This window comes from Salminus brasiliensis, chromosome 5, assembly GCF_030463535.1.
Source record: "Salminus brasiliensis chromosome 5, fSalBra1.hap2, whole genome shotgun sequence".
NCBI classification, from domain to species: domain Eukaryota; kingdom Metazoa; phylum Chordata; class Actinopteri; order Characiformes; family Bryconidae; genus Salminus; species Salminus brasiliensis.
The window spans coordinates 24,552,830-24,578,750 of NC_132882.1; the positions used below are offsets into that span (position 1 = coordinate 24,552,830).

General features: G+C 41.4%; 1 protein-coding gene across 1 annotated transcript in view; it reads left to right on the top strand.

The window, feature by feature from the left end:
* The window catches only part of adamtsl4 (ADAMTS-like 4), a 47,314-nt gene that overhangs the window by 17,695 nt on the left and 3,698 nt on the right, over positions 1 to 25,921 (top strand). Inside the window, exons 5-15 of the mRNA XM_072679879.1 lie at positions 6,611 to 6,713; positions 13,052 to 13,191; positions 15,441 to 15,645; positions 16,100 to 16,269; positions 17,758 to 17,872; positions 19,834 to 20,061; positions 21,329 to 21,458; positions 22,983 to 23,187; positions 23,431 to 23,604; positions 24,313 to 24,492; positions 25,137 to 25,316. Coding sequence (XP_072535980.1) covers positions 6,611 to 6,713; positions 13,052 to 13,191; positions 15,441 to 15,645; positions 16,100 to 16,269; positions 17,758 to 17,872; positions 19,834 to 20,061; positions 21,329 to 21,458; positions 22,983 to 23,187; positions 23,431 to 23,604; positions 24,313 to 24,492; positions 25,137 to 25,316 — 1,830 coding nt within the window. The remainder of the gene's footprint in view (positions 1 to 6,610; positions 6,714 to 13,051; positions 13,192 to 15,440; positions 15,646 to 16,099; positions 16,270 to 17,757; positions 17,873 to 19,833; positions 20,062 to 21,328; positions 21,459 to 22,982; positions 23,188 to 23,430; positions 23,605 to 24,312; positions 24,493 to 25,136; positions 25,317 to 25,921) is intronic.

Sequence of the window (25,921 nt, forward strand, 5' to 3'; positions counted from 1 at the left end):
ATAGTTGTTTGGTTCTATGGTACTGCAAACAGCTTCAGGATATTTTGTGTGGGTTTTAGTTTGTGTATGTGTGTGCATACGACTGTGAGTTAATGTACGCTAATGTATTTTACTCACTCCCCCCCTTTGAATTCCGTGCAGCACTTTTTTAGTGTGTGCTTCTGTTGTTCTTGTGTTTCATTTACATGCCCATAGTTCTTCTCAATAGCTGTGGCCCCTCAGTGTTTACCTCTGGCTCTCTGTCTCTCTTTCCGCTGCTCTCACTCTCTTTTTTTCAATTTCAATTCAATTTCTTCACTGATAAGATACATTTACATTTTTACTACAACAATCATGTCTTCCCGTTTGTGTCCAAATTTCATGATGAATGGACCAATAAAAATGCTTCAAAATGATGTTTAATAAAAACCTAAAAATTTACATTGACTTCCATTGCAACTGTAAAATGTTGTAGCTTTACTATTGGTCTTTTCATCAGTACAATTTCACAATAAAAGAAAGATATCAAATTATGGAGATTTCTGCATGCCTATGATAGTTTATATGTATGTAATTAAAATATACAATGTATTGCTGATGTATTAAATCAGTGTGATGTTGGCATGTCAACATCAGCTGTCGTCTGTTCTTTCTCAAATTTGCATCAACATTGTCCTGGAATTGAATTTTGGTCACTCAAACTTCATGACCTACATTCAACTAGTTAATAACATCTGTTGACATTGGTGGCCAACTTGGTGTGTGTGTGTGTGTGTGTGAGCGAGAGAGATTTAAGAGAGTTTTGGGGGTTTTAACTGTATTGTAGAGTGTGTGTTACTGTTCACTGCTTTACTGCCTTCTCCTTTCACCTCTTCTCCTCTCTTATTTCTTTTCTTTTACATCTTCTCTATATGTGGACATGACACGCACACACCTTGCAGCAGGGGGGCCCTCACACAGTGTATGCGAACAAGAAATATTTGTGACCATCACACAGTCTCTGCGAATGACATTCAAACACACATACACACATGTACACAACCACGTATACACACACACACACATACACACACACACACACACACAGTTGAGTTAGATTTATTACAAATAGTGCTCCTTCACAAACACAGGCATAGTTCATTTATAAACACTGAGAGTTTGGGTTTTGCATAATCACATATAGCAGTAGCTGCTATACAGTACACACACACAAACACACAAACACAGCTGGTTGCAATTTTTGAAACACACACAAAACTTTGGGACACCGGACAGGGACATATATGTGCACAGAGTTGAGTCATTAAGGGTAATTAGTGCTCCTAGTACTCACTGTGGGTGGGAGTGGATGCAGGTTATATACACACCCCATTTTTGTTGAAACTATGTTGACAACAGGGACTTCTAATAAACTTACTTAAAATAGACATTCTGCTGTGGTCATCTTTGTGGGGACGTCCCCAGGTTGACTTCCGTCCCCAGGTTATTGGTGGACTTCCTATTCCCAAGTCCCCTTAATGTATAGTTTGCAACCACACACACACACGCTGTTCTTAAGTAACTCTGCTGTTCTGTATGCCTTATTGTAAGATACCAATGTGCAACATACGAAATAAGCTTTATTCAAGCTAAGCTATGATTTTTAATATATATTACATCAAACAAACAGGGTCTGTGCATTGACATGCACAAATGTGTTCTCAGTAGAGGATTTGTTTACAAGTTTACATTTAGAAAATTAATAACACGTGTCATTTGACCAAGGGCAGACAAACTTTTGTGTGTGTCTGTGTGTGTGTGCGTATGTAAAAAGTATGCTTTTTGGAATATGAATAAAATATGTTGAACCTGGGCAGCTGCTTTTAGATTTAGGCAGCTGGAGAGCTGAGTGGAAAAACATGAGGGAGAGAGACAGAGAAAAAGAGACAGAATGAAAGAGAGAGAGAGAGAGAGAGAGAGAGAGAGAGAGAGAGAGAGAGAGAGAAAGAGAGAAAGTCAAAATAAGTGAGTGAAGACTCCAAAGTAAAGTGAGGGAAGAGGGAATGTGGTAAGGTGTGTATGTGTGTGTGTGAAAAACACAGCTGTTCTGTGGTGAGAGTTCACAACAAGTGCAGAGGAACCAAAGCTCTCACCACATTTACCCTCTATGGACATCTAATCCACCTTTGTGTGTGTGTGTAAACCCTATACCCTGATCACCCACTGAGCTCGCAACTTGTGGCCTCTCCTGGTAATGAGACCTGATTAAGCTGTTTGTGTGAGCGTCTGTGTGTGTGTGTGTGTGTGTGTGTGTGACCTGAATGTGCCCTCTTTTGACAGTGGTTCCATTAGAAAGGATCACCCTAGGATTGAGGTAGTGGGCGTAAGGAAAGGCATCTCTCTCTCTCTCTCTCTCTCTCTCGCTTTCTTTCTGAGCATTACTGGAATGTAAGGGGATATCTCTGTGTTTAATTTCAGTAATACATCAGCTTAAAGAGGTTTACTCACCACACACACACACACACACACAGTGGACTGACATGCTGCAAACAGACACAGCAAACACAGATACTGCATATATACTCTCAGAAACCATGTGTTTATTAACAGCACACCTGGTTGTGTGTTAACACAAAGATGTGTTGTTCTTAACTAGACACACAGCAGTGGACAGACCAGGCCAGATTCAGAGGGCACTCCTCCAGGTTTATTGTGACGTTAAGAGCAAATATTGTCACAGTCACACGTTTGCTCATTCATAAATTAGGGGTCAGAGGGCTGTTTTAGCATTTGCGTGATGAGTGGAGCTGCTGCATTTCCCCCTTGTTTCACATGCCGAACCGCACAGCAACTAATTTTCTGTGTTTTTAAATAATGCTTGAAACATGTTTAGTCATTCATACAAGTCCAATCACACACAGCCTCTCAACTGATTCACTGATATATATAGAGCTATGGGATGGGATGGGAGCTCTAGACATCACAACAGCATCACATCTAAGAGGAGCTTGACCTTACTGGGAAAGGTTTCAGAGCGTAATTATATAGATTGAATATCGAGTGAAGTCAGGTAAACAACAGACTACCTGTATGCTTTGATGCTTTTTTTCACATATTGTTTTCTGTTCTTTTTATTTATGTATTTTATTTTTTGTAATGCAATGCATACAGTTATGTATGTATTATGTAAGTAATCAGTCAATGCACAAAAGAAAGAAATATCATAATACATATTCAATTCAAATCAATTGTATGTGGTTCCAAAAATGATCCCATAGGTTACAGTACTTTTCCCTCCCCATTTATTGACAGAAGTTATTTTTCACTTGTTATCATATTAAAAATGTCTGTTAAAGTGAGAGCTATGCACCACGGTGACTTGAATGAATAGAACTTCATTATTGTGCCCTACATGTTTTGCATGGCATGGGGCCATTACTGCAGAGTTTTATTAATCTGGCCCATAGGGCTGTTTTTACCACATTATTATTGAGGACTGAAAATCTGGGCCCACCACCAGGTCCTTAGAGTTTAAGGCTTTTAAGAAGCAAGTTTTAAGTTGATGCAGGAAAGCGGCTATTCCTAATGTTTAGTTGTTAATAACAATTAAACAAATATTGAGGAACATGATCTAAGAAAGTCGAGAATATGTCCAGTTGTGTTGTCCGTTTTTGTTCAAATGTAGGAATAGGAACCATTTAATAATAAGTCAATTAATACTAGGTGCCTTCTCAGTGTATGCAATATTAAAGTGCAGCACCAGGCTTAATTTAGAGAGTGTTGTTACAGTGCATTGAAAAACTGTGACAAAAACATAACAGTAATCGTGGAATAGGCATTCAATTATGAATTTGAATGCAGTTCACAAAGATCCACAAACATCCAGCACCAGGTGACATCTTACTCGAGCAGGGTCATGTGATATGCAATGCTCCTCCTGTATCACAGCTCATTAGTAGATCATAAGTCAAAAGAAATCAAATCGTGAGTAATTTAATATCCCCCTCTTGTACACTATATGGAAAAAAGTATTGGGACACCAGCTCATTCATTGATTCTTCCTAAATCAAGTGTATTAAAAAAAGAGTGTATCCTGCTTTTGTTGAAGTAACTGTCTCTACTGTCCAGGGAAGACTTTCTACTAGATTTTGAAGCATTGCTGCATGGGTTAAATTGCAAAGAGCATTAGTGAGGTCAGGATGTTGGATGATCACCATCTCACCTTATCCCCAACTCATCCCAAAAGTATTGGATGAAGCTCCATCATTTCAGCAAGCACAGTTCCACTGCTCCACAGCTCAATGCTGGGGGGTTTTACATCCCTCCAGCCCATACCTGGCATTAGGCAAGGTGTATCCACAGACATCTGGACATTCTGTGCATAGTGATGGAAAATGGTGAAACACAAAAAGCTCCAATTCTATACGCTGTTGTAATTTACGATGCTGATTGAGACACTGGAAAGAGAGAGGGGTGATGGGACAAAGGGACAGAGGGGAAAGCAGGGAAAGGGAGAATGCAGCCTTCCTCACATTATCAGGGTCGTAAACGTGCACGTGGAGGGTCTCAGGAGTCTCTGTTAGGCAGCTGTGGAGGTTGTCCACTCTAAACTAAAGCTGTGTTCAAATACCAGTATGCAGTTCTCTGTTTGTTGGTAGGGGTCTATGTTCTTCTGCATTCACTGTCTTTATTTACTGCTAATAATGGGGGGTGGGTTGTCAGAAGGTTCATGATTTCCATCAAACTGGGGTTACTTGGCCTCCACCAAGATCTGAATACACACACACATTTCTGCCACTGTCTCCAGGGTGACACATTTCTCTTTTATTATGTCAGCGTTTGTCTGTATTAATCCCCAGAGATGTTTTCCTGTCTGTGTGTCTGCATGTCTGTGGTTCTGTCTCAGTCAGGTTTCCACTCTCCTGGTCTGTTCTGTGTGTTTCTCGGCCGTATTTCATTTTCTTGGCTTTATGCTGCTCTGAACTTTTGCCTCACGTCTCTCAAACTCTTTCTGCTCTCGTTCGCTCTGTCCATCTCTCTGTCTCTCTCTCTCTCTCTCTCTCTCTCTCTCTCTCTCTCTCTCTCTCTCTCTCACTGTCTCTCTCTCTCTCTCTCTCTGTCTCTTACCCACCTGCCTCTTCTTCGTCTCTCTCTTCCTTCCTGTCTTTCTCACTCTCACTCTCTCTCTCTCTTTCTTGCTCTGTCGGTAGAAATTTATGTGCGTGTGTGTTTTCCAGGTCCTCTTATTATTTCCATATGGTGGTTAATACAGAGCTGTCTGAGGCCAGCCCTGATCTCTCTCTCTCTCTCTCTCTCACTCTCTCTCTCTTTCTCTCTCACTCTCTCTCTCTTTCTCTCACAGACACACACACACACTCACTGCATGAAGTACTGTAACTGAATACCTCCACTGAGTTAAGTTGAAGGTAACTTCATTAGTATGTACTGTAGCAAGTGCAAAGTCATGCCAAGGTAGAGTGTAGTCAGCCATTCTCAGGAAAGGCTGCCCTGTGTGAAAATCAAAAAGCGGCGGTCATTCAATTCAATGGTCATTCAAATGTGACGGGCTTGAAGGTTTTGTGCAAAAATAGCTAATGCCTTTCTATGCTAGCAAGCACTATTGTACAAAATGGTATGTTGACATTAGACATTTCTGTACTTGGCACTATGCCAACTGTTTGTACATTGAAGATTTGTTATCTAAGATTTTAGTCAGAAACAGGGTTGAAACATTGAGCTTGACAAGCTTAATCTGAACGTAAAAACGTTTTATTTTACAAACATGAAGGAAGATAATGAGATCAAAGAGACTCTGATGATGTCACTTAGAGTTATGTCAGGAAGATCAAAACAGTGTTATGATGTTGAATAAGGCACAGAGGGACACCAGAAAATGCTGCAGTATTTTGAAATATATACATCAATCTAGAAAAACACTACATGTCCAAATGTTTGTAGACACCCCTTCTAATTAATGCATTCAGCTACTTCAACTTGCACCCATTGCTGACACATATGTGCAAATGCCCACACACAGCTTGTCTAGTCCCTGTACAGAAGTATTGGCAGTAGAATAGGACTCTCTGGAGCAGATAAACATGAACCTGTTTGCACCTTAAGGTGTGGGCTAGAGGGGTATAAAGCCCGCCAGCATTGAGCCGTGGAGCAGTGGAACTGTGTCCTCTGGAATGATGGTGCTCCATCCAGCACTTTTGGGATGCGTTGGGCTGTTAATCGTTCAACATATTCTCTTTAAAGCTCTCGACAAAAAATGCTATCAAATTTCCACAGCAAAGCTTCAAAGTCTAATAGAAAGCCTTCCCTGAACAGTAGAGACAATTACTCAAACAAAAGCAGGATACGCTTTTTTATTTTAATAACCATAATTTCGGAAGAAACAATAAACGATAGGTGTCCAGATACATTTGTCCATACAGTGTAATTCAATTCAATTGTTAATAAACAAAAAAAAATGCAACAATATATTAACAAATAATTTTGTACTTTTAATAGTCTACTCAAAAGGGATGCCAGTGTATGTCATGTGAGTCATTATTATTTATATATATGTATGTGTCTCATGAAGTACTGTAACTCTGTCTCTCTCTCTCTCTCTCTCTCTCTCTCTCTCTCTCTCTCTCTCTCTCTGTAGCCATGTCCTGGTTCTCCTGTGGACTCCAGAGCGGAGCAGTGTGCCGAGTTCAACAGTAAAGAGTTTATGGGCCGAGTATACGACTGGGAGCCGTTCACTGAAGGTGAGAGGGGAGAGACGGGTGGAGAAGAGGAGGAGAGGAGGGAGTAAGAAGACAGGTCACTGAGAAACAGGGATGAATTGAAGGGGAGGGGGTCATAACTCTCCCTAACAATAGACAGAGTTTGTTGGTACGTTGTGAGGGAGGAGGGGGAGAGACTGCAGGGGGCAAAAGAACGACTGTATGAGTGAGAGGAGTAGTTTATGAGGAGGAAGAGCCAGTGACACAGAGAGAGAAAAAGAGAGGCTATAAATCTGACCAACAGTGAGAGAAAGAAATTTGGAATTGTGCAATGAAAAGAGAGCCAGTGGCATGCTGGGAGGTGTGTAATAGAGACATTTAAACACACACAGATACACACAGAAATCAACGAAAGAGGCCTGAAGAAGAGAGAGGCTAGGTTGTGTAGTCGTGGCAACCATGCGAACAATTTCTAAATGGAAAAAGGGCCAGAAAAGAATAAGTGAATAATACACAGAAATGGGAGGAAGGAAGAGGAGAATGGGGGTAATGGGGGTGTGAATGGAGGGATGTGTGAAGAAAAAGCAGCTTTAGTTCAGATGATCCCTGTAGAACAGAGAAGGTTAGAAAAGCACTGATGGAGGAGTTCAGTTCATATGCAAACACACACATTATCATCATCATCATCATCTTTATGTACGTTCTGTACTGCTGAAGTCGGTGTGTTTAAAGCAATGGGAAGACAGGCAAACATCAGAATCTGAGCCACTTTAACAAGGGCCACATTCTTTAAAACATCACACAGGTCTTGTAGGTTTTTTCTGGTATCTAGTGATCAGTAACTGCTACCAGCGTCAGGGTCATGGGCACCTAAGATACGCTCCAACTTACAGGACTTAAAGGATCTGCTGCTAACGTCTTGGTGCCAGATACCACAGAATGGGGATCAGTATTACAATGTTTACTGTTCAAATATCAGGGAATGACTTTTTGTGGAGTTCCTCTCACTCTGCTGTCCATTCTTTTGTCCAGTTTTGGGAATCTTTTGATTTAATTCAGCAATTCTGCACATTCAAGCAACTAATTAGAAGGGAACATTTTTTTACATTCTCTGTCTTATGAAAGAAACTGGTGAACAGCTCTGATGCTTTGGCTACTAGCATCTTTTGCTAGCATCACACTGGAGTGATGTGGGGAAAGAGAGAGCTGTTTACCCACCCGGGGAGAGCACGGCCAATTGTGCTCCTTCTGGCTCCGGGGCATGAATGTTTACCAATTAAATGTACATGTGAGAAGATGCAGCAAAAAATATGCCTCAAGGTGACTAGAAATTACATGTGCAATCCATGTTTTTGTGTCTTTTGCTGTTATGGTTTAGGAGTAAAATTACGCATCTGTAGGCTGGTTTGGGAAGAAGAACTTAAAGTTCTTTCCTGTTAACATTTATTATGACTGGTATTGCTTTCTGTTGTGTTTCCAAGTTTGCTTCCACTGTTTCAGTGTGATTTTAGTGACCTGGCGAGCATGATTTCATCATGTTCATTCAAACAGACTGTGCGTACATGTCTGTGTATATGTCTGATCTGTAGCGCATTTACGACACTGAACATAGAGCGTACCTGTGTCCTTCAGTCTGTGGGACTGGAATACAGTTCACCTCTGAATCTTTCAAATGAGCGTTGAAATGGAGATGGAGATAAGAGCATTGAATCATATGGAGCTTCTTTGCAAAAGTGTTACTCTGCACTCTAGCTGTTATGTGCATTAGGCTCATAGCTTCCAGTTGGTGGGAATTTTGGATGCGGGCATTTGTGGCTTGGCTGTAAGTGGTCCGTAAGTATTTGTGTGTGTGTTTTCTGTCCCTGGGAGATCATTTTTGCAAGGCGCCTTTCTGTGACCATTATGTGATTGGATGTTTGTGGTTTGTGTGTGTGTGTGAATGCGTAGCTGTGTGTGTGTGTGTTTGGTAATTGCTGTTGGATGGTGCTCCTGTGGAGGTCTGTGTATGATCTGGCAGCATTTGGAGTCTGAAGACCCACTGAAGAGGTGGCAGGAGAACAGAGAGAGGGGGTAGATGCAGAAAAAGAAAAAGGGACTAGTTACAATCACTTACTGGATCTTCCTCTCTTGTTTAGTTCTTTTGTTCTTGTTAGGCTTTTTTTCCTCTTCCTTGTTCATCCAGATCCCTCATTCCTCTCTGTCTAACGCCAGAGACCCTCCACCCAGCTCTGATTCGAGAATGCTGTTGAGAATAAGAGAGAGAATGAGAATGAAAAAGAGAGACAGGGACAGTATAGGAGAGAGATTAGGGGAGTGAGAATAAAGGGAGAGAATACAGTTGCAATAAAAATTATTCTGGCCTTATTGCAAATTAAATTTATTTGCAAAAGTCACCACAAACTGCCTCTTTTAATGACGACTGCAGTTTCAGAGTTAGTCAACCCCTTCATCACAAGCGTCTTTAGTGCTTAGCTTGCTGTTGTTTTTACAATCCAGAAACCAGCTTCTTGCAACATTCCTGAGGATTCTTAACCCATCCCTTATGGGCAGTGCCCTCTAGTTCACTAATATTCTTGGGTTTGCTGTTGCCACCACCTTCATCAAACCTTCATCAAAGATTTTCTACAGGGTTCAAGTCAGGCGAGTGTGACGGGACTTTGAGGTATGCTTGGGATTATTGTCCTGTTAAAAAGTCAAATGTTGCCCCAGCTCCAGCGTCATCACATCTGCTAGGATTTCCTGATACTCAATTGAATCCACCTTGCACACTACACACAGCGAAGTAGCCCCAGAGCATTCCTCCTCTATGCTTTTTTTATATGGTTTTGAGCAGTTTGGAGCTGATGTTTCTAGTGCCTTTGGGTCAGTAGAGGTGTACGGGCATGGAGACCATCAGCATGTAGTATGTGCCTTACTGTGCCAACTGAAACTTGAATTGAGAATAATAAAGAGAGAGAAGAAGAGAGAGCGAGAGTTAAAAGGGGCAAAGAGGAGAACAATGAGGTTGAAACAAGAGAGCTGAGGACCGAAAGAGAGCTGAGGAGAGAGAGAGAGAAAAAGGGATGGAGGAGTGTGTGGGACAGAGTTGGGGACTGAAGTGTAAACAGGGTTTCATGGGGAATTCTGGAGAGAGTCAGTGTGAGCTGGCTGGAGAGGTGGAGGAGACAGCAATGATAAACACACAGATTTAAGGGGAGCACCGAAGGGAGAAAGTGTGCATGTGTGTGTATGCGCTTGTGTGTGTGTGTGTGTGTGTGTGTGTGTGTGTTAGGCAGAGAGGGAGTCGCAGCTGTAGAATGATATCATCTGAATTCTCCACTGTTCTCACAGGCTGGTTATACACACAGAGAGATTGTGGAATGTGTGTGTGTGTGTGAGCGGGAGAGAGAGAGAGATGGGGAGAGATATGAACAATCTTTGTACTCTTCCAAGCTAACGTAATACACTCCTGCATCCATTTAATTATAGTTAAAGTCAGTTGTTGTTTTTACCTAAAAAGTCTCTAAATGTTGAGGCCACAGTGTATGTCCCCGTCCCCCTGTAGGCCTATGCATGTGTGTTCTGGCATATGGATTTCGAGGGGGCTCCAGCTCTGATCTTAAACACACATCAGCAGCTGTGTTCATAGCGGCAGTGTTACTGTTCCACGGGAATCAGTCATAGTGGACTTCACTCACACTGCCCATGAGAAACTCCCAGCCAACTGTGGAGGCCTCCACACACACACACACACACACTTTCAGTCAGAAAGATCACACTCAGATTTACAAAATAGTAATAATAATGATATTAATATCCAGAATATGCCAGTATAAAATATGACATAATAAATATAATATACATAATATACATTACAATTTTGCAGCAAAGTTGCTGAGTAGTTGTTAAGGTGTTGCTGTGGTACAGGTGTGTGGTAAATTGTTGGTTGCCAAAACCTTTGCCCAAAAGATGATTGGTCCAAAATCTCATCCAATTAATTTGTCTAACAGAACTGTGGACTGTGTCCACAAACATTTGGTCAAAATCATAATACATAAATTGCAGCAATAATGAAACATTAATTTAAAAAACAGAGAACATGTATTTCTAGAACTCATTCTTGTACAGGTTCTCTGCATTCCTTTGGTCTTGCTTTTCTCTCTCTCTCTCTCTCTCTCTCTCTCTCTCTCTCTTTCTACATCTCTCTCCTTGTTTCCTTTCCCCATGTGCAGATCCTGCTCCCATCCTGTGCTGTTCTTTCTCTCCTCTCTCCCTCGCTCTCTCGGTCGAAGTTTATTTAGAGAGGCTAGATAGCGGAAAGCGACTTTAGACGGAAGAGATTCCACTGTCTGCAGACCAAGCTATCCCTGACGGACCACACAGTCAGACCGACAGACAGACAGAGAGAGGGAAGAGGGGGTGGAGGAATATAAAGAAATGAAATTAAACAGGGAAAGTGTGTGGCTCTCTTTTCTCTCTCTCTCTCTCTGCCTTTCATCCCCCCTCTAACAGCCCCTGCTCTTTCTGTCACTGTCTCCATCATAATCTCTCAAAGATAACTGACAGAGAAAGGGGTGGGTGGGAAATCTCTCTCTCCCCCGCTCCACCCTCGCTCTCCCTCGCCCCCTCATTCACTCCATTTCTCTCAGTGCCCCCTCTCTCTCAGCTCTACAAAAATGCTCATATCTCTATCGCTTCACTCCTGTGGGATTCTTGGAGCAGCTTCGTGCTAAGCTAACAACAATGTACTGGAACCTTTATATGGCTGTTCTAGATTAAACATGGACAATCGATGCTTCTATAATGCATTCAGTGTTTGATCTGAAGCTTGTAACAGACCTGATTTTTGCCTTATATGGTAATTCCGTAAAGCCTCCTCAGGCTTCCGCTGCTGTTTTCCGGACTGACTGAATCCAGGTTAGGGCTGCAGCTGGAGTGATGTTTCTAGGGCATTTTCACACTCATCCCAAATACACAAGGGGCTTATTATAGCCGGTCTGTGCAAACCTAGGTTCATCTGTTTATCACTTTTCATTATAACAGAAGAACAGTGCTTTCTAAAGGAAGCATGGCAGGTAGCTGTTCTGGAGGAGAAGGTTTGCAGCCATGTAGGTGATAAGTCGAAGTCGAAGCAGTCACATTAAAAAATGAACCAATCACACAACCCCACACGTGGCACCAGGAATTGTGTTCACACCTGCAGCAGAATGCGGCAGAGTCCGCTTAAAGCAAACCCCAGGCCACCGATTTCAGGAGGATCAGAGGACTGGTCATCTGGACTTCTCCCAGGCTCAAAAACAGCTTTCACACTTGACCAAACACAGACCAAACTGTCAGAGCAAGCGCTCCAAGGTCCGGAAAGAAAAAGGCTGTTTAAAAATTAATTAAATCAATTGATCTCTCATTAGAAATCATTAGAAATTACCAGATTTTTTTTAAAGCAAGACCTAGAAGAAACTGCCAAGGGTTTCCCACTCATGTGATGGATGGAGAGACTGAAGCATTTTTTCTTTCCATATCTGCTGCCAGTGTGTCTCTGTACAGTTCCTTGACTATCCCTCTGTACTCAGTTACAGGACTTCCTTGATCTGATTGAATTGCTGTGTAACAGAGTAACAGAGGATGTGTGTGTGTTTGTGATTGGGCCTTCAGGGCCTCTCTCAGGTCAGTAAGAGGGCAGGAGGAAAAGCAAAAATAAGCTCTCAGAAAGACTTTCTATTTCTCTGAAATTCTACATGATCATCTAATATCCTTCCCAATTCACTTCTCCTCACTTCAGTTTTCCTGGCTTGACAAGTATGTTAAAACATTGAGAATATTAAAAGAATGATGCATTTGGTTAGATTAATTATATCTGAAGCATATTGTCAATGTCAAGCAAAAACCTTGTATGTCCAAAATGGCAACTTTACAGCAGAAAAAAAGTCAAGTCAGTGTAAAAAAAATGTATTCCAAGTCATTTTGGTGCGTTTCAATTGGTCCTTGCATCATGAAATCTTGACACAATGTGAAAAACAACTGTCAGAGTCAAATTATGTCAAAAAGTGAAATCATTTTGTGCAACAGGAATATGATAATAGTATTCTGACATTTTGGGGGAAAAGTCATATTAACCTTTGCTTCCTGGAGAGGATTTGATAACTTGATTTCCCTCAGTTAAATTAGCACGTGTTATTTGGACTGGACCATCCAAATTTTCACTGCAACACACTGAAAAGAGGTCAGGCTGTATTTAGCCTTATTTTATTTTTCTCTTCAACCTGGTTCAGATTCTACACAGTCACAGATATCATCGCGTCAGTGGAAAAGTTACAGGCTGATGATTTCTGGAGCATATCATATTTATTCACCTATAAATAAAAGCTTGTGTTTCTCTCTCTGTCTCTCTCTCTCTCACACAGTGGGTGTGGAGCAGCAGTGCGAGTTGACGTGTCGGCCAGTCGGTTATCGTTTTTATGTGCGTCAGGCAGAGAGAGCACGAGATGGGACGCCGTGTGCCAACAACACTCTCAATGACGTGTGTGTGGGGGGACGCTGTTTGGTGAGAACATGTACCTAAAACACACACACACACACATCCTCAAATTCAACTGCTTAATTTCATAGTAGTTGTGGACTGAGCATTTTGACTTTGGTGCAGATAACGACTTTGTGTCCTCTGTATCAATACACAACAAATAAGACAACAACTAAAGCCCCTGATAGACTGAAAGACTGAAAACATAAACAACCACATTCTGAGAAATAGTGTAACTGTGACATATACAACTGTTCAAATATTTATATACACCTTTATATACACTACACGTCCAAATGTTTGTGGACACCCCTCCTGATGACAGGGTTGTGGGTTTTGATAGACGGGCTCTACCCTCTCTGCTCCCTGGGCGCTGCTGCAATGGCTGCCCACCGCTCAGGGCACAGGTGCTCACTGTCCACTATGTGTGTTTCACTGGTGTGTATATATGTGTTCACTGCACAGATGGGTTAAGGTGGAAGTCAAATTCCATCTGTGTCACAAATTGTGAATATAGTTGTCTTGTCTTGAAGTGCAAATGTGTAGTTGAAATCAGAAGTTTACATACGCTATATAAAAAGACACATTTGCATTTTTTCTCACTGTCTGACATGAATTTAGAATAACCTTTTCGTTTTAGGTAAATTAGGATTCCAAAAATTATTTCTATTTACTAAATGCCAGAATAATGAGAGAGGGAATTTTAAGGCATTTTTTATTACTTTCTCCAAAGTCAAAATTTTAAATACACTAAGAGTACTATGCCTTTAAACAATTTGGGACAGCCCATATGATGATGTCATGTCTTTGGAAGCTTCTGATAGGTTTATTGGTAACATCTGAGTTAATTACAGACACACCTGTGGATGTATTTTAAGGCACACCTGAAACACACTGCTTCTTTGTGTAACATCATGGGAAAGTCAAAAGAAATGAGCCAAGATATCTGAAAGAGAATTGTGGACTTGCACAAGTCTGGCTCATCCTTGGGTGCAATTTCCATATGCCTGAAGGTGCCTTGTTCATCTGTACAAACAATTATACGCAAGTACAAACAAGATGGGAATGTCCGGCCATCATATCGCTTAGGAAGGAGAAGGTGTCCCAGAGATGAACATGCTTTGGTCCAAAAGGTGCCCAAATCAACCCAAGAACAAAAGCAAAAGACCTTGAGAAGATGCTGAAGCTGGTAAGAGTGTGTCATTATCCACAGTGAAATGAGTACTGTATTGACATGGGCTGAAAGGCCACTCTGCCAGAAAGAAGCCATTACTCCAAAAGAAACATAAAAAAGCCAGATTAATGTTTGCAAATGCACACAGGGACAAAGACCTTCATTTTGGAGACATGTCCTGTGGTCTGAGGAAACTAAAATTGAGCTGTTTGTCCATAATGACCATTGTTACGTTTGGAGGAAAAAGGGGGAAGCTTGCAAGCCTAAGAACCCCATCCCAACTGTGAAACACGGGGGTGGCAGCATCATGTTGTGGGGTTGTTTTGCTGCAAGAGGGACTGGAACACTTCATAAAATAGATGGCGTCTACATTGTGTGGAAATACTGACAACATCTCCAGACATCAGCCAGGAAGTTAAAGCTTGGATGCAAATGGGTCTTCCCAATGGACAATGACCTGAAGCATACTGCCAAACTGGTTACAAAGTGGCCTAAAGAGAACAAAGTTGATGTTTTGGAGTGGCCATCACAAAGCCCTGATCTCAATCCTATTAAAAATTTATGGGCAAAGCTGAAAAGGCATGTGCGAGCAAGGCGGCCTACAAACATGGCTCAGTTACACCAGTTCTGTCAGGAGGAATGGGCCAAAATTCCTGCCAACTATTGTGAGAAGCTTGTGGAAGGATATCCAAAATGTTTGACCCAAGTCATACAGTTTAATGTACCAAATACTAATGAAATGTATTAAAACTTTTGACTTGAAGAAAGTAATAAAATTGCCTTTAACAATACCTCTCTCACTACTCTGGCATTTGGTAAATAGTAATAAATTTTGTAATCCTAATTGACCTAAAACGGGAGAAGTTTATTCTAAATTCATGTCAGACAGTGAGAAGAAAATGCAAATGTGTCTACATGTTCAAGTGTATAAAAAGAAGGTTTTGTGGTACCATCATTATTTTTTTCTGTAAATTGCACAAACCTAGTCCATACTTTACTCACCTGAGAGTACATTGGAGTAAAGCATGACCTATTCTATAATCTTTCCCTCCCTCTCTTTATCTTTCTCTCTCTCTCTTACTCTCTCTCCTCCTCTCAGAGTGAGGGTTGTGATGGTATGTTGGGCTCAGGTTTGGTACGCGACCGCTGTGGTGTGTGTGGAGGTGGGGATGGGTCATGTGAGCGGGTCACTGGGAGTTTTGAGAACAGCAGCGTTCCCCTTGGTTACCACAAGATCCTGGACATACCGCTCGGAGCTACAGCCATCAACATCACTGAGAGACACCACAGCCCCAACTACCTCGGTACGAACAAGGGACTGTATGTGTTAGCTTTGCATGTGTTTGTGGGCTAATCAGAGTCATCTCACCTCCTGTTTGCTAGTCCGTACATGAAGTATCCACATCTCCTGCCCCTTCGATCAGGTTCAGGCTACCCCCTGAATAGTTACTCGTTATTTTCTTAATTTAACATGTTGAGAAAAATGTAAGTGTAAAATTCTACCATTCTGCCATTCTACAAAGCTTATTCGGTACATTACATTTAAAATAAAAAATGAAAATACACAGAATACTAGGCTGAAATCTGCTGACACATGCCATAATTTAGTGATTTCTCCATATGAAAATCAACAAAACATTGTTTTAACAGGAGTGCCCAGGCTTTTGCATACAGTGAATACAGTATATTGTGAAATACAGTTCAAATGAGGACTCTTTCATTGCTCATTTGTGTGTGTGTGTGTGTCTGTGTGTCCAGCGTTGCGGAGTGGCACGGGTCAGTCTGTGGTGAATGGACGATGGGCAGTGGATCCTCCTGGTGAGTACGAGGCCGGAGGGACAACATTTGTGTACAGCCGACCCAGAGGAGATGAGAGAGGAGAAACACTGACCGCAGCTGGACCAACAACTACACTACTGCAGCTATATGTAATAATACACACCACACACAACTACACTACTGCAGCTATATGTAATAATACACACTACATACACAACTATACCACTGCAGCTATATGTAATAATAAACACTACACACGACACATCACTGCAGCTATATGTAATAATACACACTGCACACACAACTACACCACTGCAGCTATATGTAATAATGCACACCACACACACAACTACACCACTGCAGCTATATGTAATAATACACACCACATACACAACTACACCACTGCAGCTATATGTAATAATGCACACCACACACACAACTACACCACTGCAGCTATATGTAATAATACACACCACATACACAACTACACCACTGCAGCTATATGTAATAATACACACTGCACACACAACTACACCACTGCAGCTATATGTAATAATACACACTACACACACAACTACACCACTGCAGCTATATGTAATAATACACACTACACACATAACTACACCACTGCAGCTATATGTAATAATACACACTACACACATAACTACACCACTGCAGCTATATGTAATAATACACACTACATACACAACTACACCACTGCAGCTATATGTAATAATACACACTACACACATAACTACACCACTGCAGCTATATGTAATAATACACACTACACACAACTACATCACTGCAGCTATATGTAATAATACACACTACATACACAACTACACCACTTCAGCTACACTATATAGAACAAAGTATTGGGACACCTTCATTGTTTCTTTCAAGAGTTTATCCTGCTTTTGTTGGAGTAACTGTCTCTACTGCCCAGGGAAGGCTGTATACTAGATTTTGGAGCATTACTGTGAGGATCTGATTGCATTCAGCGAGTGTTAGTGAGAATTTAGGATGTTGGATGAGCCCCAACTCCCCATCACATCCCAGAAGTATTGGATGGAGCACCATCATTCCAGAGAACACAGTTCCACTACTCCACAGCTCAATAATGGGGGCATTATACCAGTGTAGCCCATGTCTGGCACTGGGCATGGTGCCTATAGGTTCATATTTATCTGCTCCAGAATGGCAGTACTTCTCTACAGGGACTAGACACGCTGTGTGAGTGTGTGTGATCTGTGACAGCAGTTGATTGCAACTTAAAGTAGCTAAATGCGTTCAGCAGAACGGGTGTCCTCAAATGTTTGGACATGTAGAGTGTACTAGTTAGTGACAGACCTACAGAGGTAAGCCTTTTCCTCTGATGAGAGGGTTAATGAAGAAGCTGATGAACCCGAGGGAAAGTTTTTCAGTTAGTGTTCAGCTGGTAGAGGAATGACGATTCCACATTAGTTACAAGAGCAGTGTGTATTTTTGTGTATATGTAGGTCAGTTACTTAACAATGGTGATTAATAACTAATTCGGAATGGAATGTGGCCTCTGAGCTAAGTGTTACCATTAGGTTATGGGGTTATTAATCTCTCTCTCTCTCTCTCTCTCTCTCTCTCTCTCTGTTTTTCAGATTATTTTCCACAGGCAGAATCCAGGTATAGACTATGAATACTACATACCAGTGAAGAAGGAAAAAGAAAAAGTGAGGGAGTGGGATGGAGGAAGCGCGTCTCTCCGAGAGATCAGTGAGTTTCTGTGTTCATCCCCGCCCACATTTTCTCTTTGAGCTCATCTGTTTTCAGTCATCTGTTACTTAATCTCTGTCTCTGTCTCTCAGGCTGGCTGTCTCTCATCTCTGTCTGTTTCTGTCCAAGTCTGTTCCCCCCTGTTTACTTAATCAATATTTCACTCCCTGACTAAGTGTGTGTGTGTCTGTGTGTTTTCTTATGGTACCATCTCTGTTAAGAACAATTGGCAGATCTCACAATGAAACCTGAAAAATTTGTCCATGTGAGGACATTCTTCTAATAGCAAGGTTAATGATAGGGTTAGGTTTAGAGTTAATGTGGTTAGGATTAGGGTTAGGTTAAGGTGAAGGTTAGGTTATACTAAGCTTAAACTACACAACCATTTTGTCTTTCACGATTACATTAGGCTCTTGTTGGGCCTAAATTCATGCCATATCAACACTACAGGTTTGATGCCGACCAGTCATGGTTGTATATGTTTATGTGAGTTTATATGTCCTCTGGGAGGAGGGTCCTGGAATTCTCTATCATTGCTACAGAAGCGCTGCGTGTGATGCTGGCGGTTTTATGTTCAGAAAAGACAAATAATAAGAAAAGACAACTGTGGACTCGTGCTTGGGTGTCATGAAGGAGACAGTATGGGCTTTATATTCTTTAAAGAGAACCTGAGATAATATGTCAATGATCGTGCATAAGTGTAGCTACTGTGTGTCAGGTAAGATTCTCATCGAAGGAAAAACAATATTGGAAAACTTTTTGTACTCTGTCATTGTACTCCCTCAATGAAAGTTCAAAAGGGCAGGGGTGTTGTTGCCACAGCTCAACAGACCTTTACTCAGCTTTGTTGTTCCACCTTAGAACTGCAGCAGCAACATTTCTCTTCTCTTTACCATGTTTACATATGTGCACCAGAAAACAATCTCCGATTAAGCAACATCAAAGGACACTGTAGTCCATGTTAAACTAGAGGGTAAAAATCTTAAACTAAGTGCTTAAGGGTTAGTGTGGTTAGGGTTAGAGTGAAGATTAGGGTTAGCTTTAGTGTGGTCAGGGGTAGGGTGAGGGTTAGGTTTAGGGTTAGTGTGGTCAGAGTTAGATTTAGTGTGGTCAGGAATAGGCTAAAGATTAGGGTTAGGTTTAGGGTTAATGTGTTTAGGGTTAGTGTAGATAAAGCATTACACTACAATATTACTAAAATAATGGCAGCCTTCACGACGTGTGTGTCTTTGTGTGTGTCTTTGTGTGTGTCTTTGTGTGTGTCTTTGTGTGTGTCTTTGTGTGTGTCATAATTGCTGAAATGTTCTGATTGTTTGGAACATGATTTAGACCACTGGTCCTAAACACGCACAGGACATTTCTGCCAGCCCGAGGATATTTATATGTGTGTGTTCCGATGTGTGTGTGTGTGTGTGTGTGTGTGAGTGTGTGGATGGGTGTGTCTGCTGTTGAGTTCAGTCTCCTCGTGACTCTTGGCCTGCGTTCCTGAGAAAGCAGCATACACCAGCCTAAACCCCCGCCCTGTGTTTCAGTTCAGTTTGACAGTTTAATGGACTTTAGCATTAGCATGACTGCTTTACTCCATTATTATATATAAAACCATTTCCAGCGAATAGTAAACATTAGGGCAATAAGTAATAATAAACAGCAGGACAAACAACAACAGAATCCCAAAGTACACCGAAACCACCGAAAGTACACCGATTGTTGTTGCTGTCGAATCACATATTGCATCTCCATGTGTTTATGTTATTATTTTGCCATAGTTTAAAAATTCCAGAATACAATTAGCTTTTTATGTTTTTTGAACGTTTCGGGTAAAAAAAAAGTTGAATGTATTTGAATGGTTTACAGCTTATTGTTGCAAACAGATTCCTATTTTGAGTACAACCGTACTTGCAATAGAGATTCAGCCGCTTATTAGTAAATGTATATATATATATATCCTCTCTCTCTTTCAGGTGCTCTTGCGGTGGCTGTTGAAGACCCCCCCCCTCCTCCTCCTGTCTTCTCATCATCATCTTCTGCGACATCTGAGAGGTGGACAATAGAACGCCCCCGGGCACGGAGTTCAGGGTCTAATCGTAATGCTCGGATTCCACCTCGTACCGACATCCCACTGGACAACCAGCCTGTATTTGTGTGGAGGAGGGGCAGAATGACAGAGTGCTCTGCCTCTTGTGGAAAAGGTCAGATACTGTGTGTGTGTGTGTGTGTGTGTTCAGCTAATTTTATTTTATTTTATTTCAGTTTAGTCCAGTTCAGTTCAGTTCAGTTCCATTCAGTTCAGCCCAGGTTAGTTCAGTTCAGTTCAGTCCAGTCCAGTCCAGTCCAGTCCAGTCCAGTCCAGTCCAGTCCAGTCCAGTCAAGTCAAGTCAAGTCAAGTCAAGTCAAGTCCAGCTTAGTTCAGTTCAGGTTAGTTCAGTTCAGTCCAGGTTAGTTCAGTTCAGTTCAGTTCAGTCAAGTCAAGTCAAGTCCAGTTCAGTTCAGTCAAGTCCAGTTCAGTTCAGTTCAGTTCAGTTCAGTTCAGTCAAGTTCAGTTTAGTTCAGTCAAGTTCAGTTCAGTTCAGTTCAGTTCAGTCAAGTTCAGTTCAGTTTAGTTCAGTTTAGTTCAGTCTAGTTCAGTCAAGTTCAGTCTAGTTCAGTCAAGTTCAGTCAAGTTCAGTTCAGTTCAGTTCAGTTCAGTTCAGTTCAGTTCAGTTCAGTCCAGGCAAGTTCAGTTCAGTTCAGTCCAGTTCATTTACATTTAGCTCATTTTATTTCAATTAAGTAAATGTAATGTAATTTTAGTTCAGTTAAACAAAATGTATAAATTTAATTTCATTTCATTTTAGATCAGCTCAGTTCAGTTCCTTCTACACCTGTTTCACAGATAAACATTTACAATGTGGAATTACAACTCTGTGGTTCAGTAGCAGTAAACATTCAGCATGTGGAAGCTGTAGATTTCCACATGTACTGCTGTGTAGACCCTCAGACAGGACAGGAAGCCCAACAGTAAATATAAATGATAAATATGAACTAAAAAAAACGTTAAACACTAAGAGGGGTGGAGTTTACACAATGCATTGACCTCAGAGAGTGCTGATCTGAGATGGAAATGGTCAAATAAACTTTCAGTATTAAGACATTTTGGATGTGGGTGTGTTTCAATATTTATACTGAATACATTTTTGCCACTTGATATCCACTTCAGCATCCCTTAACAGACATGCCAAACATCTCTGCACTAGGAAAGTACTTTGTGCCAAATGTAGATGTTCCAGTCATACAGTTGTTATGTTTTTTAATGAGTGGTTTTTGGCGTGTGTGTGTGTGTGTCATACAGGTCTGTTTCAGATTAATTTTATTTGATTGTGCAATGGGGTTTTGTTTTATAGTTCCCTCTTGTGGTGAAAATACAATACTACAAGTCATAGTTGATCATATTGCCTGTGTGTGTGTGTTTGTGTATAGGTATTCAGTACAGAGAGATTGTGTGTGTGAACAGACACACTGATCAGGAGGTCCATGACAGGCGGTGTGACTCAGCAGCAAAGCCAATCCCAGAGGAAGAGCCATGCAACGTCCATCCCTGCCCAGCATTGTGAGACATTTTTGTGTCTGTGGGTTCATCTATGTAACACAAATCCTAGCATCTTGTAAAATTGTGCTGACTACGTTTCTCATGTCTTTGTCAGTAATGTCAAACTTATTGTGTTGAGTGTTGTAAGATAACCATAGAAAATGAGCTACACATTTGCAAGGTAGGGTTAGGTTTAGGGCCAGGTTTACAAAAGTCCTATTACATATAGGCATATGATTGGTACCATGCAGAAACCTCATATCTCCAAATTGCCTTATTAAAAACTCTTTTACCTTTCAATGGAAATAAAAAATATATATTTATTTAATATTTATATTTTATATATTTATATTTATATAAGTTATTTTGGAGAATTTCTGTTGGTCCATACATCAATCATTAAATTCTCAGATTCATATTATGTCATAAAGGGAAAACAAACAAAAAGGGAAATTTAAGGATACACATCATCAGTGTTCTTGTTGGTATCCACAGACCTTTGGATTTTGCACCGTTAAAATTTTGCAACATCTTGAAACATCACTGCATTTCACTTCTATTAAGCCAGAGGAGCATTAGTACATTCTGGCACTGATGCTGGCTGGTGGGCAGACTGCATTCCAGTTCATTCCAAAGTTGTTAAACGGCATGGAAGTCAGGGTTTCTTGTAGACGAGTCAAATTCTTCCACACCACAATTCTGCTTTATTGACCTTGCTTTGTTGCTAAGGAGCATTTTGATGCTGAAACAGGAAAAGGACTGTTGCCACAGAATGCAGTTTGAACTTCTCATGTGTTTAGAATGTTATTGTCTGCTGTAGCATTGAGATTTCCATCACTGGAAGTAAAGATCTCAAACCATAACAAGGGGCCAGCACCCTTCCTAGTCCTCTTACAAACCTGGCACTATACAGGTGGCACATTACATTTAGTCAGGAAGTATTCCCCTGGAACCCGCCAGACCCATTTTTGTTTATCAGACTGCCAGATGATGAAGTGTGATTCATCACTCCAGAGAGTATATTTCCACTGCTCCAGAGTCCAATGATGCTGTGTTTACATCACCCCACTATTATCTTAGGTTTGGGTGTAGCTCTTTAGTTATGTGAGACCAATCCATGAAGCTCCAACAAGCAGATCTTGTGCGGACATTGGAAAATTGTTAGTGAGTGTTGCAACCCAGGATGGATGATTTGTACACGCCACAACACTTCGGTCCTGTTTTCTTAGCGTATGTTGGTTTACTAGTTAGTGGCTGAGCTTTTGTTGCCCCTAGGTGTTTCCAGTTCACAATCGCAATCTTACAGTTGACTAGTGCAGCTCTAGCACGGGGAAAAGTTAACTGACTTGTTGAATGCAACTGAGCTCCTCAGTACATGCCATTCTATCGCCAGTGATTGTTCAAAGCTGTATGCTTGATTGTCAGCTCCTGTTAGGAGTGAGTGTGGCTGAAATAGCTGAAACCACGAATGTTTTTGTGTGTGTGACCGTGATGATATAGTGAAATGGTATTAACTACATTTGCCCTCTGTTTGTGTGTGTGCAGCTGGGAGGCGGGGTCCTGGTCTGAGTGCAGTGTGTCGTGTGGCTGGGGTCTGCAGCAGAGGCAGTTGCAGTGCAGGCAGAGTTTTGGAAACCGCTCCACCATGGTCCACCCTCAACGCTGTGCTGGACTGACCAGACCCAACTCCACCCAGACCTGCTTTCCCAGAGTCTGCTCACGCTGGGAGATCAGCTCCAACTGGAGCTCTGTGAGTAATACACACCAGCACCCTGGAGCCAGAGAGAGTCTGTGTGCGGGTTTGAGTTTGATGGATTTTAAGTTTTTTTTATTGTGTGTTACCACATACACACATGCATTTGTGTACTTTTGTTTAACAGTAAGTGTGTGCTTAATTATGTGGGCAAGGGTGATTTTGTGTATATGGTTGTGAGTATGTTAGACTGTGTGTTCAGATATTTACCATGTTTGTGCATGTGTGTTCCTGTGCCAGTGTTCAGTGGACTGTGGTGTGGGGAAGAGAACACGTAATGTCCGCTGTGTCAGTAACCATGGCAATGAGGTGAGTGAGGGGGAGTGCAATGCCCGGCTCCGCCCACAGGGGAGTGAGGACTGTCACATGGGGCCCTGCGTCACTAACTGGTACTTCACCGACTGGACCAACACTGTGAGTACTGACCAGTGGTCTTGTAAAACCACATTAGATCCCCTTCCTTCACAGCAAATATATGTAGTATACAAATATATATGTGGACAAAAGTATTGGGACACCTACACATGACACCTGCAGGAGACTTCCTGTTTCAAAGCCATCCTATTCTAAGTCCATAGGCATTAATGACATCCATTTCATAAATCCTTAGTGCTCTGTAACTTTACAAGGTCTGCAACTTTGTGGTTGAGTTGCTGTGGTTCCTGAACGCTTTTGCTTTTTAATAACACCACTCACAGTTGATTGTGGCATATCTATGAGTGCCAGACACCTGGGCAGTTTCTGACTACTGGACCACTGCTGACCAGATATTATTGGAGTGGTGGTTCATGCTCAGCACAGCAGTGACCCATCATAGTCGAGGTTTTAGTGGGTTCAACAAAAAGCTGTTCATTAACAGTTGAGCTCGTACACAGATGTTGCGCAACTTTACAGCCTCACAATAGGGTCATAACAGTGGTCCACCGCCCAAACATACTGAGTCAACAGCAGCTCTGTGCTGTAAACTGATGAAGATGGCCAATACACATTGTGCAACAACACATGGTTTACAGTCTCTAAATGTACACTAGCAAAGTGCAGCTACATCCTACGTTTGAATAAGGTGGACAACTGGTGTATATAAATGTCTTTGAGATTTAAATGTATATGTGTGTTACTCAGTGCTCTGCGACGTGTGGGCCGGGTGTCCAGCGGAGGGAGGTGTTGTGTTTGATGAGAGGAGGAGGGCGTGGAGGGGACGGTGGAGGGGAGTGTGTGGGCGAAAAACCTGCAGATATGAAGGCCTGTAATGGGGGGCCCTGCACACCAACAGCACTGTGGTACACTGGGCCCTGGGGACAGGTGAGACACTGAGACATTACTACTGTGTATTCCACTGTGTTACATTTGTGTTCCTTTAGTGTAACATTACTACTGCGTATTCTACTGTGTGTTACATTAGTGTTACCTTAGTGTAACATTACTACTGTGTATTTGACAGTGTTACATTAGTGTTACCTTAGTGTTACATACTACTGTGTCTTCTACTGTGTGTTACATTAGTGTTATTTTAGTATAACATTACTACTGTGTATTTGGCTGCGTTATGTTAGTATTACATTAGTGTAACTTTCTACTGTGTATTCTACTGTGTTGCATTAGTATTACCAAGGTGTACCTTTACTACTGTGTATTCTACTGTGTTACGTTAGTGTTACTTTAGTGTAACATTACTAGTGTGTATTTCACTGTTACATTAGTGTTACTTTAGTATAACATTACTACTGTGTATTTCACTGTGTGTTACATTAGTGTTACCTTAGTGTAACTTTACTACTGTGTATTTCACTGTGTTACATTAGTGTTACCTTAGTGTAACTTCACTACTGTGTAGTTCACTGTGTGTTACATTAGTGTGTAATGTGTACTGTTAGTCTAACAGTAATACAGTATACAATATGCTTGTTTATAACTTGTAATGGAATTGCTGTTTGTGTGTTCTGCAGTGTAGCTCTCCTTGTGGAAATGGAAACCAGCGGAGAGATGTTATCTGTGTCCAGAAGCTGGGCAGTGATTTCACAGTGGCAGCAGCCAGTGAGTGTTCACACCTGGAGAAACCTTCACCTGTCCAGACCTGTGAACTCCAGCCCTGCAAAGCACAGTGGTTCACGACAGAGTGGAGCACGGTGAGAGAATGAGAGAGAGAACAGAAATAAGGGGGAGAACACAGTGTTGTGCATACATGCAGCTACAGTATGTATGTAAAGGGTGCATTTCTGGAATTACTGATATATACATCTTAAACAGATATGGATAAAAGATAAGGCTCTGTAGATACTGGCAGAGCTAGATAGTTTACGGATCCTTAATGCTAACAGTTTAGGTCAAATCTAGGGAAAGATATTTCAGTACAGTACTGAGACTAGCCAGCCATCAGTGGTTTGCTATAGTAGCCTGACCTAAACAATGCCCTACTGAGCTCCAAAATAATAAAAAAAAATACATATTTCTGTACAAACTGTACTGAAGACACAAAGGCTATATTTATTGTCAGAAATACAAAGCATTTTTGAGTTTTATTTACTTTCCAGAAGAGCTGCTGCTCCATATAGCCTACGAAAACACATGAGGCATATATGCTTATGGCGTCCAATAAATAAATAAATAAATTTCCATTTCAATTTAAACATTTTTAGGACATTTTAAGGCAGCATTAAGGGACAATTGGTATCTTTTGCTACTGGGCTCCCCCTACAGTTGGGCAGTGTAATTCACTTTTACACCACTGCCA